At 47.4% G+C, this 16,988-nt stretch overlaps 1 protein-coding gene and 1 non-coding gene across 2 annotated transcripts; both read left to right on the top strand.

Moving 5' to 3' along the window:
• Window positions 1-499: 499 nt before the first annotated feature.
• On the top strand, window positions 500-15,128 carry MTURN (maturin, neural progenitor differentiation regulator homolog (Xenopus)). The gene is made up of 3 exons (NM_001389478.2): window positions 500-696; window positions 4,826-4,948; window positions 9,938-15,128. The coding sequence occupies exons 1-3, from the start codon at window positions 535-537 to the stop codon at window positions 10,046-10,048; spliced, it is 396 nt and encodes a 131-aa protein (NP_001376407.1). The 5' UTR covers window positions 500-534; the 3' UTR covers window positions 10,049-15,128.
• On the top strand, window positions 12,246-12,351 carry MIR1723 (microRNA 1723). Its single transcript, NR_035219.1, has one exon. It is a non-coding gene; the product is annotated as a microRNA 1723 (primary transcript).
• Window positions 15,129-16,988: the final 1,860 nt, after the last annotated feature.

Here is a 16,988-nt window from a genome sequence, read left to right as displayed (position 1 = left end):
TGAATGTGTGTGCTCATATTGGGGTTTTCCGCCGGGTGACCGTCTCCTTGGGCAACGGCAGCGGGATGGGGGTTCCTCTGCCTGTGTCCCACTCCGAGAGCCCCAAGCCCTGCTCGCCTGCTCAGCGGGGTGCGACGGGCCCGGGCCGAGCGCCCAGAGGAGTACCACAAACTCCGGCAGCTGAGGAAGATGGGGTGTCACGTCAGACTTCCCGGCGTCACGGGACGGACGGCGCACCGCGTCTGGTGCCCGCTTCAAACCGTAGCCACGCGCACCGCTTGGCTCGGCGCGCCTCGCGTCCTCCCGAAAGCCCCGAACCCCGGATCGGCGCCGGCAAGACAGAAGCAAACCCAAAGAACGGGCTCTGGGGGGCGGCGTGCTCCGAGGAGCCCCCTCCCTCGCAGCCCGCCGGGGGGCGGCCAGGCCCGGCCCACCGCCTCCCTCCCCCCCCCCTTCCCCGCGGGCCACCCCGGCACCTCAGCGGGGCGGGGGCGCGGCGGGGGCGGGCGCGGAGCGAGGAGCGCGGCGGCGGCGATGGCTTTCGAGGCGCTGGCGGAGGCTGCGGAGCGGTGGTGCGCCCGCACGCCCTTCCAGCTCATCGCCGCCGAGGAGACGGAGCGCCGCATGGACTTCTACGCCGAGCCCGGCGTCTCCTTCTACGTGCTGTGCCCGGAGGCCGCCTGCGGCGACAATTTCGTGAGTGACCGCGGGAGGGGGGTGTTAGAGCCGTGCCCGGGGGGCCCCCGCGCAGCCCGGCCTCGGGGGGAGGTCCTCGGGGCTGGGGGGGGGGGCTGCGGGCCGGGGGAGCCCTCCGTGCGAGCACCGAAAGCTGCAAGATGGAGTCGTTGGCCGGTGCGGGGCGGCCCCGCGGGCAGGGCACGGACAGCCCCCCCTCGCCTCCCCCTCAGCCACCGGGGACACGGGGGCGATGCCCCCCCCACAAACATCGCTCCTCAGCCCACCCCCCCTCCACCCCACCCCTCCTTGAAAGCCCCCGCCGTGCTGCCCGGGCTTGGCTGGGGGCTCGCAGGGCTGTGTGGCAAATGGAGAATGGGCAGGGATAAAATGGAGTCGGGATGACAGCAGGGCCGCCCCTGCTGCACCCCGGGCAGGTGCGGCCCCTCCCGCCGGGCCCCGCCGAGTTGGGCAGCGAGTTGTGGTGCCGGGGTGTCCGCCCCCGCCCCCCCCACACCGGGGAGAGCCTCCTCACCGCTGAGGGTGTCACGCAGTCGTAGAATATCCCGAGTTGGAAGGGAACTGTAAGGAACATCGGGTCCAACTCCGGCTCCCCACTCGAGGGTGTGGAGCACCGGTTGGGTGCAGTTGAAGGACTGCGTCTTCGGTAGCTCCCAGCACAGCGTTGGAGCTGTAGCTCGTGCTCTTCCTGCAGCAACTTCCACCTCTAGTCCTGCTTGGGAAATACTGAAGAGTTCCCAACCCGGCAGGTGAGCGGAGAGGGATTTGACAGCCGGGTCAATGAGACAAAGAGCAGCCAAGGGACACCTCCAAGAGTGCAGGTCCCGGTGAGCAGGATGCGTGCTTGCCACGTTGGGCAGAGGGTTGTGCTGGATCCTGAGGGAAGCGACCCAGGGTGAGCTCTGCATCTGCTCGTAGACGTGTGGGACCCTTGTGCCAGGGCAGCCCCAGTGTGACCAGCGCCCACCTGCAGCAGGGGCCATGCTGGGCCTTGCGTGAGTCTGGCAGCAGGACTGGGCTGGTTGGGAAGGATCCCCATCTGAAGCCAAAACCGAGCAGAAGGGGCTACATTTCTGTCTTATGGCATTACCGCTGAAGACACTTTTCCTACTAACAAGACTTTCAAGGTAGGCAGATAGGTAGAATGCTTAATTCTTTTCCTGTTGATGATGTCTCCTTAATGCGATTAAGAGCTGCTGGTGAGGTGGTTCACCAACGTCGTTCACCAGCACCATCATTTCTGCTCCAGGTGCACTGTGGGCCTTCAGTTATGCTCCCAGCTCAGCTATCTTGGTTTGCTGCCTTTTTGCAGCTCTGTTCTACCCTACCCTACCATATCCTATTCTACCCTATCCTATTTTTCATGTTTCAAAATATGTTTGCTTTCTACATGAAATTAGAAGCCGAGCTTTATTTTAAGGAGACTTAATGCGGGCCATGGGACCGATTCTCACTTGCAGCGGAGGCCCTTGAGTTGCATGGCTCTGGTAAGATGGAAGAGCATGACAGAGAAAGGAAAGAGAACCAGTGGTAGACTTTGTGATGTTTTAGTCTTACAGGTCTTACAGAGGAGCTTTACGTTTAATCAGCATCTGGTGCCTGGCATTCTTGCTCTCTTTCTTTATGTCCTCATTTCATAATAATGTGAGTTAAAAAACTACGTAGGAGGTGCCAGTGAAGTCCATGATAACTCACTTGTGAGGAGGAAATTATGAGCATGCTGAGTTTAAAAGAGAGGAGGAGAAAGACAGGGAAAGGTTGCCAAGAAGCAATCTGGGAGATAAAAACAGGATCTTGTATAAAACCTGAGATCACAAGGATCATATGATTTTAATTTCCTGGAAAGGTGTCTTTGGGCTGGGTCTTTCAGCATGCTAGGGGTGCAGATGACCCGTTTAGGAGCCCACAGGCACTGTCAGCACCTCCTGGATGCTAAAATTCACCAACTCAGCATTTTGGACAGCTGAACTATGATCAGTTTAGCTCGTGAGGTTCATGGTGTTCTCAGAAGATTAATTGGACTTGTGTAGCCGTAACCGATGTGGGTGAGCGTTGAGGAGCTATTCCTTACAGTCTTGACATTTGTTTTGCCACCTTGTTATTGCTGATATTCAGAGTAACTGATCAAGCAAATCAAAACATTATGCCACCTCGTTGCAAGATTTCCTGTAAACATTTTAGAGCAGAAGTCATGAATCCAAATATTTTCCATAAGCTGATGGCAGGTGAGGGGTTTCAGTGTGTCCGTGTTGCCACAGCCACAGTTTTAAATCTGCTGGCATGGAACTTGGTGGAAGCCTTACTTGCTTGTTGCCTTGTGATATCATGCATATATCTCTTCAAAGGCGGAATGATGGATTGCTCAGGTTTTCTCCCTGTACTCCATCATCTTATTCTCTGCTGCTGCTGGCACATCCCTGCTGGAGACTGAAATGTTGAGACTGCAGAATGAAAAAGACTTTGTAAAAAACATGGTAGGATGACATGTGGTCAACTTTCCCTGGGAAGCAAACTAGCTATTAGTTATAAAAGGGCAAGGCCTGATTTTCGTGGATATGGAAGCCCCTGTGCATAGATCTCATAGCTGAAAGAAGCCACAATTTAAACAAGAACCAGGATGTTAGCAGTCATGATCATTGCATACGTATAAACAATTATAGCAATTTAGCACGAGACACAAACTGCTGACCTGTAACATTCAGGCCTTACATTTGGCACAAAGATTAGAAGCAATAAAAAGGTTACTGCTTGAACATTAAGAAATCATGAGCCAGACCTCCAAAATCTCCAGGCTGTTGTTAAAATGTTGTGATTTGGAAAAGAGCTCATTGGTATTTTTAAAAGGGTTCATTTGAGTCCATTTAATGTACTTCCTGCCTTTTTGGGCCATAACAATCCCAAAGCCAGACTCTTTTTTTTTTTGAAACAGGAGCTGCTTGTATGTTTGTAGGGCTGCAATGCCCATGGCTGTGAAATGGCATGGGGTATGGTGAGACCTGTGGTATGCGTTTCTGAGGGCTGCCAGACCGCCAAGAGATAACTCTGGGTGCCTGGAACAAGTAGGACCTACTCTGTCAGACAGGGATTTTTCTTAGCATACCATTTCACTGCGGTTATGCAGGTTGAGTGAGGTCAGTAGCGAGGCGATTGCTGTTTTCGCCTTAAAGACACAACTTCAGTGATGTTAAGTAGTGTTTTTATTAGACAAATGGAAAACTGCATCCCTGGCTCGCTGCTGAGCAAGGAGGCAGCATGCAAGCTCTGCGTTGGGGATGGATGTGTGTGGTTCTTGCTCTTTCTCTAAGCATTAGTTAAGCTTCAGAGAAGCCCTCTCCTGTCCCCACTGAAGCATAACCTGCCATTTATAGCACAGTAAAACGCTGCACAGCACTTTGGGGAAAGGAATTGCCATGCAGAAATAGAGGTCTAAGTGTCTCCAACAATTCTTGCAGTATTACACTTCTCTTTGTAAGATAGTCCTGTGCACCAAGACTTCAGAGTAAAGGTCTTTGAGAGCACACATTAAATTGTGCTGTGAGCCACACTTGTGAGCAAGGAGCAGCGCTGTCAGAGTGCTTCCACCCATCAGCTCTCCTTTTCAAACAGCCTCAGAGCAGCAGAAGCAGCAGCATTTTTGGGAGAGGCTTCACAGAGCCAGGCCGGGGAGCTGTCCCCTCTCAAGCAAGAGCAAGAGGAGAGGAATATCCCAAATGGGTTTAAATGTGGCTCCCAAGGCCTGGGGGGAACAGAGCTCTAGGAGAAGGTTCAGCAGCAGGTTATGCATAAGAAGAGAACACCCAATGTGACTTCCCGGTCTAAACAGGGCTAGTATCAAAGAAAGCACCTCTGCTTGTAAAATGTATGTGCATGCAAAGCACGTACCCTTTGTTGCCAGCACAGTCATAAGGGATTTTCTCTCCCAGATGGGTTTTCCCGCCTTCCATTTCTTGGTGTCAGTAAAATCAGAGTTCCTCCCCAGAAGCCTGGCTTTTGATCCAGCCCCCAGTGCAGGTCTGAACTTGGGGGCTCGGTGTATGTTGGCAGATGTTTACGATCCATCACCTTTTAAAAACCCATGGAGAGGCCAGCATGGGCCCCTGTTAACACCTCTTTCTTGTGTTGCTTTCAGCACGTCTGGAGTGAGAGTGAGGACTGCTTACCTTTTCTGCAGCTCGCGCAGGATTACATCTCTTCTTGTGGGAAAAAGACACTCCATGAAATACTGGAAAAAGTCTTCAAATCCTTCAGACCTGTAAGTGCCTCTGTTTTACTTCCACGTATTGTCAGTTGTCTGTGACTGTTAGTATGGCAACACTGGATGGAGCAAAGCCACTTTCCACCTGCAGCAGCTTACTTCTCTCAGGCACTGGGGAGTTAGCGTGTCAGCCTCTATCAGACAACTGCAACTTTTTGGATGAGAGGTTATGGCCTTAAGTCATGCCAGAGAGGTTCAGGTTGGACATGAGGAAAAATTTCTTCTGAGAAAGAGTGGTGAGGCGGTGGCACAGGCTGCCCAGGGAGGTGACGGAGTTGCCATTCCTGGAGGTGTTCAAGAACTGCGTGGATGTGGCACTGAGGAACGTGGCTTAGTGGTATGGTAGTGATGGGCTGCTGGTTGGACTAGATGATCTTAGAGGTCTTTTCCAGCCTTAATGACTCCATGATTCTGTTCTGTGCTTGGGAAGAGCCTGAAGCAGAAGCTGGGATTTGTGGGAAGAAGGCTTGTGTTTGGCTGGTTTGCTGCTACTCAGCCTTCTCTGTCCTTGTGTATTGCCATGATTTGGTGTGATGCCTGGATTTTGTCGTGGTGAGGTGACTTTGTTGGGCTGGCCACTGTGCTGCTTTTTCTGCTTTTTTTTTTTTTTTTTTTTTTGCCAAACCCTCCTCTTGCACAGCCTCTCTTTTGGAAAAGGTTGCTTAGATACAACAATTACTGTAAATTTAATAATTAAATACAATAAGTGAAGCTTGACTGCTGGTAACTCACTGATTTTGATGTGATTTGGGCTGGGCATCTGGGCTGGTGCAAAGGAGGGTGGAGCTTCATTGCCAGGCCCATGCTTCACAGGTCCATGGCAAAGCCGATCAGAAGCTCAACATGCAGACAGCTTTCCCTCCTCAGTTTTTCTGTCTGGCTAATCACAAAGGCTGAAAAGTTACCCCAAGTATTTAGAGCGAGAGGGAGTGGTGCTAGGAAAACATGGGACCTCCCCATATTACACCCTTGTATTGCCATGGAAAGCCACAGCTGGTTGACATGAAAGAGCGTGATTTTAATCCTTAAGAGACTGGAAATAAATAGAACAGATGCACACTTTTCTTAGAAAGGACTGGAAATCTGATCCTTCAGTACAGCTGTTTGTAATTGTGAAAACATACAAAAATATAAATATTCTTCCCAGGACAGTATTTAGCTCTTGGTTATTTTCATGGCTGTTTTCTCCCACTCAGGAAAGCTGTGTCTTTGAGGAGAAACTTGCATTGGTTTAACTAAAGAGGACTTCAGAAGGACTTAATTGAATTGGTACAGATCAGTTACTTCATTTTAAACTGCATTTATTTCAGCATAGCTTAAGTTGCTGAGCAATTGGCTTCAGTCAAACTGAGTTAAGCTACTCTTTGGGATAAAAATGTTCAAAGCCAAGGGAGCCATGATACTCGTTTAGTCTGGGTGCTTCGTTAGCGTTTACCCAGTGATTCCTATAGCCAAGCTCACAAGCGGTAGTTAAGCTGGAACACATCTTTACCAAGACATCCAGTCTTGATGTGAAGACTTCTGGTGACTTAATGAGCTCAGTGCTAATGGGCAGTTTTCCTTCTAATCATTAGTTATACTCTCATCCAAAAACTCTTCGTTATCATCTGATTTTTTCCTAGCATTGCTTGCTGTCTGTTGAGTTTCACTGTGCTTTCTTCTGCTCAAGAACACCCTCCATTACCAGAGCCCTCTAGCAGACTGCAGCCAAGTACCTCTTCATTTTCTCTGGAATGTGCCACAAAGATCGTTCATGAGATTCTCCTTTCACTAAGTTACTGAGAGGTTTGCATCAGTGTAACGGGACTGGTTTTCTCATTCAGTGTATGGCTGTGTGTTGACAAGTCTAATGAGAAATGTACTGATGTTTTTCCCTTACTGTAATTATTAAAAATAGCAGACACGCAGAACCACTATTCACTTAAAAAATGAAGTGTGGTATTATAGATACATGGAAACAGCTATCGTACACCTTCATGCCTTTATCAGAATGAAACCAGTCAGTACTGGGAAATGGTATCCTTGGCATTCCTTCCCTCCATCCCCTGCCCTTTCTATGCCAGACCTGTTTTGTTAATGAAATAGCCTTGCTGTGAGCGTGGAGGTAATGGTGCATTTACAGGATGTTTCTTCCCCTGTATCCAAGCAAAGCTCACTGTAAGGGGAAAGTCTGGCTGATTTCCATTTGAAAAACAGCAGTGTAGGGAAAGCTGAAGATCAGATCATGCTTTTGTGAAGCACCCCATGATCTTGGGTACTCAGTGTGAGAGGCTAAGAAGGGAGCAGATTTGTGGAGTTTGGTGTGCTCTTTCTTAGAGGTTCCTCTGGGTGTTTCCAGCTGGACATCCAAGACGATCAGGCAGTTTTAAAAGCCTTTGGCAGGGAGATGAGGGATCAGACAGAGATGTCCATGCTTCTAAGCACATCCACCTGGAAACCCGTCACACCAAGCTGCAGCTGAAGCACATGACCTCTGTACGTCATTACTTCATCATTTAGCAGTGATTTAGCTCTGTCGTGTACTTGGGTTGTTTTTCACTGTGTTTGTATGTCAGCTTCTGGTAGGAAGTATTGCTTGCTTCATGAGTTTGAGATGTAAAAGCTACTAGGTTATTTGCATTAGGGCACTTTGAAAGAGTTAAGAAAGACATGGAAATAAAAAAAAAAAAGCCCGAGGGAAATGGCACCAACCTCAAGAGTTTGCAGGGAACCAAAATGGGAGTTGTAAAATTTAGCAGCAAATTGCTGGACTCCTGGATTGTGCTTACCTTTAATCTAAAAGCCTGTGTCCAGGGTGGAGAGTCTGCCATGTAAAAGCCACTTAGCCTGAGTTCTTGAATTCATGCGTGTCCCACTTACTTCCCCTTTACTGCCAAGAAGTACCCAGCAGATGGGTAGTTTGGCCAGTAGGAATAAGTAGCTGTAGTTCATGCTGTGCTGCTGCTGGTTGTTGTTCTCCTTCTCATCACCCTCCCTGTCCTCATCGCCACGCATCCCCGCACCTGCCAGCTTTGTTCCTTTTGCCTACCTCTTTCTTCCTTGTTTTTGCTCTCCATTAAAATCCTTTCCAGGCTGCCATGTAGCAGATAGGGACCGGAAGCAAACATGAGAGTCAGTCTGAGGTCAGCTCACACCGTGTTTCTCATCTTCTTTTGTAAAACCTGCCTAAGATGGGTGTCATCACCCCTGATGTTTGCCACGCCAGGGAGAGGAGAGCTGTGTGTCCTGAAAGCAGGAGAGGGGATGCATGACAGAGACCCGGAGGCTTATGCATGTCCTCTTGGTTCTCCCATTGTATGCTGTGGGGTTTTGCGCTAGTTTTGCATACCTGAAAGGCTTCCAGTATCCATAACACCAAGATGAGGCTCTCACTCCTGTGGCTCATTTCCCTGCAAATCAGGGAGGAATTATAACTGGAGCTGGGCAAAAAATGTGATCAAAGCTCTTTCTGATGGCTGATGTAAACAGAGCAGTGCCACACACAAATCTAATTTGAATGCACCAAATCAGTTGAGCGAAAATAATTCTGACGGATGAAAAAAGTGTAGAGGCCTCTCCCTTCCATTTGAAAAAGTGTTTTCATTTTAGCTTCAAAATGAAAGAAAACCCCCACATCCTGAAAATGAACCACGTAGTTTCACATTCCTGTTATGCAGCTGAACATAAGATGTGAAAAATAGGTGTGCATAGGAGTATTTACTGTTTGTTCTGCTCAGAAAGCAAGAACACTGGGGTCTCTCTGCAGGCATTTTTAAAATGCAAAGGAGGGGGGTTAGTCAGCAAATTCTCCCTCCATTTCAATGCCAAGAAGCCCTGCAACTGAAAAAATGGTTTTCTCACAGTGACGTTGAAGAATGCATGGACCCAGAGGCTAATTCTGTGTATTGGCTTTGTATCCACCGAATCATTTAGAATGTTGATCGTGGACTAAATTTAAATCAAAATTAAACTAAACATCTGCCTCGTCACAGCCTTCTCATTTTCATATTACCACCAAGCAAGCATCGCTGTCTTCATTTTTCCTGGTTTTGTCTCTTTTGAGAGACAACAGCTGTGTCACACTCCAAACAGGGTGTTGCACGTGTCTGTGCTTCTCTTCCAGCCCTGGCAAGCTAAATATGTACTATTCCAAATAATGCCTGGCGCACAATTTTGCTTTGAGGGTTTTAACAGCTGGTAGTGTAGGATTCCAATATGAGATTTGCAGAACAGATACATTAGTTTGCTTATTATTTGGTTCATCTGTCTTCCTGACTTCTGTTGGCTTGGCAGCCTTTTGGAGGGGAGGGGAAAAGTTCAAGCGCTTCTATTTGCTCCTTTTTCTGTGGCAAACAAATGCCATTGCAGAAATGCGAGCCGTCAGATGGAGGCATCCAGACATTGAAAATTAAATTTGGGCTAGCTCATCTTCCCTGGTCAGAAATATAAAGGGATTTGGGCAACTTTGAGTTGAATACACAGTATTTCTTACGGAGATTGCTTCACCCAGTATACAAGTCTTCATCTGGTATAATGGAGTGAAGAGTTTAAGAGAGGCACTTAACGTGGTGGGATCCTCAGGGTTTTAGGGACACTGCCAGTTCTTTCTTTTTTGGCATTTGGATGGTTACTGAACACAATCTGAAATCAAATTAATACTGTTACAGCATGATCGTGGTTTGTTCTGAAGTTAAGCCACTGCCAAGTCTAGACACTCAAAAATTGTGATATGACCTCAGGGAAAAAGACAGAGCTCTTTGAATGAGCTCTGCTTTGGTTTTATTTATCTTCTGGTCTCTGAGCACTCAATTTGCTGTGAGGATGCATTTTCAAATCTTTCTCTGTCGTCGCATGAGGGAGAGAAAGAGAGTCGAGATAGTTACGTAATGCTGTTATTCTAGGATTTGAGATTTCTAAGAAGAGGCATCTAGGTATTGTGGGAAGATGTGCAGTGAAACCACATGAGTGGGTAATTTGCTGTTACACCATATTTTCTCTTCTTTGTAGCTACTCGGGCTTCCAGATGTCGATGATGATGCGTTCGAAGAATATAATGCAGATATGGAAGAAGAGGAACCAGAAGCGGATCACCAACAAATGGGTGTCAGTCAGCAGTAATTTTCAGAGAAGCTGAAAAATTGGGAATCCTGTGGTACCAGGTGGGGTCAGATAGTCCCACGTTAGCCTGTTCGATTTAGCGCATCACACGGGGATATCTGGCTCCCAGGATACAAGTTTTATGAAATGTTTATTTAAAAAAAAAATAATAACAATCTGTGATGGGCTTTGCTAAGAAGTGACCTGAATTTTGCTCCTGCTTCAGTGGAGTTTCTATGGAGTTGTCTTGGTAGTATTCTGCCATTACCAGTCTAGAAGTAGTTTTGTTGCTGACTGTCTCCTTGATTTGTGTTTGAGAGTAACGTTCACGGACATGAATGTAGGATTGCCTTGAATGTAGGGACTGCAGGGCCGGTGTGCTGAGTACTCCTTGCATGTCACCTCTCGGGGAAATTGGTGCAGAGAGTAGATGCAACCAGCGCTTTTCTTTTTAGTTCAACAGCTGTGGTTTGTGGCTCTCTACCAGACAGAGCACCATACTTTGAGAAGTCTCTCCTGAAAAACACTAGTTTAATAGTGGTCAGTGCTGCAGAAATGCATGTGGAGGCTCAACTAAAATGATGGGGGGCGAGAAGTCCAGGGGGTATTTGTGTTGAACCTGTTCATGTGATTTTACTGACGCCTGAGTTTACGAGTGATTGGATTCATCACTGGGAGCATTCAGAGCTCTGGTATTGACAGTACATATCAAAACGAACCTGGGTACTCTCACACCATTTAACCCAAAGCCAAATGCTGTTTTTGTACAAATTCAATCAATTATAAACAGCCATTGCATATCCCACGCCTGCATGAAAACCAACTGTAAGCTTCACTGTTTTTAAAACACTGATAAATTACTACCCAAACCTTGCAGCGTCGCCAATTGAAGTGCAACTTAACTTGGAAGCCATAAGTGTATAAACCAGCTTGTAACATTATGCTGGACCTTTTCCTCCCTGTGGGCCTTTGAGCTAATCTGGGCATTTCCACCTCTGACAAGGGGAGCTAAAATACTACCCAAGCAGGAGGCCCCTCGTATTTTATACCTATTTTGCATCGGTTTAAGTGGCTCCAATGAGTGCCAGACTGTGAAGATGCAGGGTCTCCTTATTTACATGCCTTTTGTACTGAAAATATAAGAATCAGAGTGATGCTGTTGTCAGACATCTGTTTTCTGTGATTGAACGTAGTGTTTCTGAATTTATTCCTTTCTTCCAGTTTTTTTTCGAATGGCAAAATGAAGGTCACACGCTTCGAAAGCCCTTTTGTAGAGAATTAGCTTTATAAAAACAAAAAGCGAGCGAAGAGCAAATGATAGGGCAATTCCCAGAAACAGCTCACACCATTTTGAAAGCCCCGTTGGTAGCAACATCTCCTTTTCCGTAGACTTTTTAAAAGACTTTTATTTTTCAAGATTACATAAGAGAGGAAGTTTTCTTGGGGATTTACATTTCTGATGATGGGTTGAGAGGTGCAGAGCACCTGATTTTTCCAGCCTGAGGCAAAGACCTTCCATAAGCAGGACGGTGTGCGGTACCCGCTTACGCACAGAAATGTCTGCAATGCTTTCGAAGTTCAGGTTTAAGAATACAAAAAAGAAGGGATGAGAAACAGAGCTTAATGAAACTTTGTACATTCTTTTGGCATGCAGGCATAAACACGGTAGTTGCAACACATTTTCTATGGACTAGTGACGTGAGAACTGTGGCAGTTCGTTGTTTAACACTGTGCAGCAGCAATAGGCTTTTTGCTTACAAATATAAAGTTTAAGAACAGTGGGTTCTATCCCTGCTTTAGGTCCCTACGTTTTTGTTCCTCCCCATGAAAAAAGATGTCATAACCTTAGGAAGAGCCTTGCTTCAGGAGAAGCTTTCTCTTTGTAGAATCCATTGCTTTGGTTACGGCTCATACAAGTGGATCTTTTGGGGCTGGCTTCCCTCTGCTGCAGTGCCAAGCAAGACGTAATTTACAGTAGCACAAACTATTGATTGAATTGTTAATGAGCGGTTGAACATGAATATGGATGTATGCAAACATAAAGCTGTAAATCATGTAGATATATTATTTTCTGCATTCACTAACTCACTTTTTTTCTGGAATGCCATGTGCCATTGGAGTGATCTCTCCACCAGAGCGCAAGTGCTTGCTAGGTGGGGGCTGTTCTGCAAAGCCCCCACTACGGCCAGCAAGACTGTGTTCTAACACAACTCTGGAGGCTGCATGAGGCTCAGCCCTGCAGAGAGCTGCACATTTCGTGTCCCACCTCATGCTGCTGGGAGCGGAATGTGCAGCCTCACTGCTGTACTGAAGCACTGCCAGGCAACACTAACAATAAACTGGAATTTTATACATAGAAAACTTAAGTGACGTGTGTATTAAATGTGAATGAGCATTAATATAGAATGTATTTTATCAAAAAATATCGATTGCTTCCTTTGACCAAATACATTTCTGTATGATCATGTTACTTGTTCCGTACTTACCTAACGATGCAGAAGATGCAGAACGGGCTTCATCGTGTCACAAGCTATTTACATGTTTTATTTGTGTTTTATTTCAGTCCTCTACATTTTGGGGTTGGTAGCCATTCAGTAATTCACTGAGGGCAGCATGGTCCCTGGCTGGGCTGCCAGACTGAGAGGCTGCACCTGTGAATACATGTACAAATGCTTTCAGGTGTGGGGACTCGGAAACAAAAAGTGGGCTTAGGGCTCTGCCACTGCTCTGCTCTGAGCTTTAGGTGGATTTCAGCAGCTGGGCCTCTGTGAAATTCAGTGGGTGCAGGAAAAGGACCCTTTTGGGGAGATGCTGGGATTTGGAGACGGCCCCAACCACCCGCAAAGTATCTGCTTATTGAACCTCTGCAGTGCATGAGTTTTTAAAACTGCTCTGGGTGGTCCAAGGGCTTTGAGCACAGTCATTTGTTTCTGCTAGCATCCTGCCCAGTGAATACATTGAGTTGATGAGGGAGGAAGGGGTGGAGAAAAGGCAAACTAAAAGGCCTTCTCCTCTTCCTCAGTGTTATTATTTGTGGTGTTGTGTGAGTAGGTCAGAGCGACGGGCAGGGAGCAGGAAGCTGCTTTATGAAGTGTGAAGTAAAAAACCCTTAACAGGATTTGCTCATGATGCATTGAGAAAAAACACTGGCAAGCTATCTCCTTGCAGAGATGTGGGGAGTAATGTGTCCCTGAGCACAATGGCCTGATGGCAGGCTTCTTCAGCTCTGCCCCGGGCTGGTTCCTCTTTGTTTAGTGCTTTTGAAGGGTGCCTGCTCGTAAAAATGCTTCTTGGGAGGGGAGCAGCCTAAGCTGGTTCTGCATTGGTAACCTGACTGTATGGCTGCTATGTTTTGGTGCAGTGTCATGTGTAAGGTGTGCTGCATGAGTGGTGGCTGGGGGCAGCAGATATTCCTGCAAGGTTGCTTAGCAAGTGACTGGCCTTTTCTCCTCTGGAAGCTGGGACATGAGACTGTGACAGGAATATTGACTGCAATGACAGTATGGATGTTGCCCTGGAAAGATGCCATACAGGACAAGTCTCCTGCCTTTCTGAGCATGTTTTTTGATCTTTCAAAAAGGGGACAGGGACCCAGCTTGTGGTCAGCTTTAGCTGTGGTGGAAGGCAAGGTTAACACTTGATCCATCTTTCCCTCATGTCCATCCTTACCCCACATCAATACTGCTCAATCCTCAGAACTTCCCACTTCCAGAAAAGACGAAGCAGGCAAAGGGGGTGAAGAAGACCCCTTTCACAAGGGTGTGAGACTGATGCCTACCTAACTAATCTACCTTCTGAAAATCAGGCCTCTTTAAAGCTGTCCTGGCTGGGCATCCAGAAGGTGAGGTCTCTCTGGCTGCAGGTCGCTGGTAAGCCAGCTGGCATGTCTCTTGCTCGGTGCTGGTTGTCTGTAGGCTGTCCTCGGGACAAGGGAAAGCAGCAAGTGCCCTTCTGGGGGCTTTGGCTGGATGCCCCTTTCTGTAAATTGCTGAGCATGGGGAAATGCTTTGTTTTATATGTCCAATTTTGGCAGGACTTCCCCACCTTCCTGCAGCTTGTCTGTGCAGGCAGCTGCAGCTGGAAGCCTTCATGTGAGCGACTTGGGGAGTTGCACACCCTGGGACAGACTGGGGTGGAAGTGGTCATTTCCAAAGCAGATGCTAAAATGAGGAGAATCCCTATATTTAGTCCGTATCTCTGATAGGAAATGTTTGGAGGCCAGAATCTCTCGCCTCCGTTTTTTTCAGGACTTCTGAGTCTTGGTTGAATTGTTGGTATGTGATGTCTGTGGCAGGAGCACAATGCATGCTGCAGAATGAAACATGCTCACTTAGCCATGGTCACTCCTTCAGTGTGCCAAATTATCATTTACAGGCTCTAGGCACGGCTTTTTTCCCTCATAGCTAAGGGTTTTTTTTTAAGGAAGAAAATACCTGAAGATGCACCTGTGTTATCACAAACCCCAGCTTCTGCAAAGCCATGTAACACACTGCTGTCCATAACAGCCAGATGACAAATGCTCAGATTAACAAAGGGTGTTCCTTTGTCTGAAGAAACAATCTTGAAATGAGCTACTACTGACTACAGCAAAGCTGTCTGGTTTCATGTAAAATACATCGAACTCTGAAATTTCCTTTCTGCACTGACATGCTGCTGCTCCTGTAGGCAGAGATCTGTGGTAGCACTGTGTATAAAGGATGTCTCCTTTCATCTTTGGGGTGGCAGTGGAAATGACAGCCCCGGATTTTAGTCATTAACATCTTTTTGTTGCTGAGTTTTCCTTTAACGAGGTGGGGATCAGTCAGAGCTCAACATGTCAAGCAGAAATAATGTTAGACCACACCATGCAAAGACTGTCCTTAGTGTGCTCGCCACCGTTTGCTTTTCTGACTGGAAGATCTGTCTCTTTGGGACTTCAAAGCTGTGAAACGCGTTGCCAAAGGATATTGCCCTTTTGTTCAATGCTTTAACAGGTGTAAGCCTCCAGTGGAGCTCTGCCTATTCTTCCCTTCCTCCTTCCTCTCCCACCACTGAGGCGTCAAATCCAACAGTGTAGTTGAACCATAGGCTTGCCATTAAAGAGCTTACCAAGTGCTAGTGACTGATGTAGTCTTTTCTCTGTGAGCAAAATAAACTAAACGGGGGTCCTGGTGGGCTAAAGTGTATCTGAAATGTGTGTGGGGAAGAGAAGGAGAAGCTTGTGTTTCTTGGGATAAATCTGGTGTTTGCAGGTGTAAGGAGGAGAACATGATTCCATCTGAGCTTCGAGTATTGCAGAGTAAGCCATACTCTGCAGGACAGGATCCTGAACTGCCAGGTCTTTCCATTTAGTGCAGAAGATCTGCTGTCAGAACATGGGAATTAGCAGTAATATTTGCGGATGAGCAAGTGTTTCAGATTTCTCAGGTCCTCTTTTGTTTTGCACAGATTAGGGAGACATCTGTTCTAAGCAACAGACGTGTAATGACATTGAAATGAAGATAGGAAGTTATATTCAACTCATTTGCCTCTTTTTTTTTTTAAACACTGCCATTTTAATTGTCACTTTGACATCTCACTTTGATTTAGTGGAAGGAATGCTGCCAATGGTTGCCTTTTGTCACGAGTCTCTTGTCTGTGGGTTGAAGAGCATTTTCAGCGGAAGATTGAGTGCTTTAACTTAGCACTTTGCCTTGCATTCTTGGCCCTTTATGTGGTGTGAGTGCTCTGTGGGAGGACTGTAGCCATGATGTGCCCAGTGGTGCATCCAGAGCCCTCAATGGCAGCTCCAAGGCCCCTCCTGGTAGAGCACCTAGCAGGGTCGGCCCCCTTCTGCTGGTGAACAATCCTGGCAGCACGGCAATCGCAGCCTCTTGAGGGACACCTGGATGTGGCTGAGGCAGTGGTTGGGCTCTGCTACTGTCTTCTTACAGATACAGCTTCTCCTTTGGAAGAGGCAATGGACCCAGCCTGTCTGCAGCTACTGGGAACCCACTGCCTGCTTAGGTTGGCTGGATGGACTTCTCCCTCTTCAGAAGCTGCAGTGACCTTTATCAGTTTGGATGGCAGTTCCCTGCTCATGTAGGCCTCAGCTGTGGGACAGTGGGCTCTGCTCTGAGGCCAGGGACCCCACACAAGATGGCGGCTGAGCTGGCACATGCTGCTCCACTCACAGATCTGTCCATGCTCCAGATCTCCTTCCTCAGTTAAGAAAGCAGGCTGCCCCGGGGCTTTGCCACATTTTGGCTCTGTCTCAAGGAGAACAAACCCACTGGAGGTCTGCGCTGCCTCTGTAATTCAGGCTTACTCTCTCCCAGCAGAGCTGTCACCAAGCAGAACCAGCTGGGAATTGCACTTACCCCTCCTTAGCAGGTTGGTGTGCTGTTTTAAGGAGCACATCAGAATTAACACTACCTTACTCCAAGTTTTCACCTTCCCTCTTCTCTGTGAAAAGATTCATGCTTCTACCACTTGCTCAGTGTGTGATGAAACACAATAAAAAAGCACACTGAGCTTTATTTCCAGTGCCTCAGTTGCATCTGTGCTCTTGACTTAGAAGTTCTGTTACTGTGAAGACAAAACTAAAGCAAGATTTGTAGAAAAGGATATGATATATTTCATTAGCCAAACAGATGCAGGGGGAGAAGGCAAACAAGTGTTCAGGCTCCCAGGTGCCTCTCTCGTGCTGAATAAGAGCAGCAATTATACAATTATACCAGGTTATTCCTCTCTAGAATAACTTTGCCTTGCTTGTGCACTTTTATTTAGGGCTTGAGGTATTGTGGCTGCAATGGTGCAGTGGAAGAAGGAGCATTTGGGCCAGATTTGAATAATTCCTGGAGATGTTCAAGAACTGAGTGGATGTGGCACTGAGGGACACGGTCAGGGGGCATGGTGGGGGTGTGTTGGCGGTTGGACTAGGAAATATTAGTAGTCTTTTTCAACCTTAAAGACTCTGTAATTCTGATTCTAATTACAGCAG

The sequence above is a fragment of the Gallus gallus genome, chromosome 2 (assembly GCF_016699485.2).
Source record: "Gallus gallus isolate bGalGal1 chromosome 2, bGalGal1.mat.broiler.GRCg7b, whole genome shotgun sequence".
NCBI lineage: Eukaryota > Metazoa > Chordata > Aves > Galliformes > Phasianidae > Gallus > Gallus gallus.
The sequence above is the reverse complement of the archived record's forward strand: the minus strand, read 5'-3'. Positions and strand labels throughout refer to the sequence as shown.

What these genes read in the sequence shown, in the direction of transcription:
- MTURN (NM_001389478.2), top strand. Translation starts at nt 535, where the DNA reads ATGGCTTTCGAGGCGCTGGCGGAGGCTGCGGAGCGGTGGTGCGCCCGC. An exon ending in CCGCCTGCGGCGACAATTTC is followed by an intron (nt 697 to 4,825) that starts GTGAGTGACCGC and finishes TGTTGCTTTCAG; the next exon opens with CACGTCTGGAGTGAGAGTGA. An exon ending in TCTTCAAATCCTTCAGACCT is followed by an intron (nt 4,949 to 9,937) that starts GTAAGTGCCTCT and finishes TCTTCTTTGTAG; the next exon opens with CTACTCGGGCTTCCAGATGT.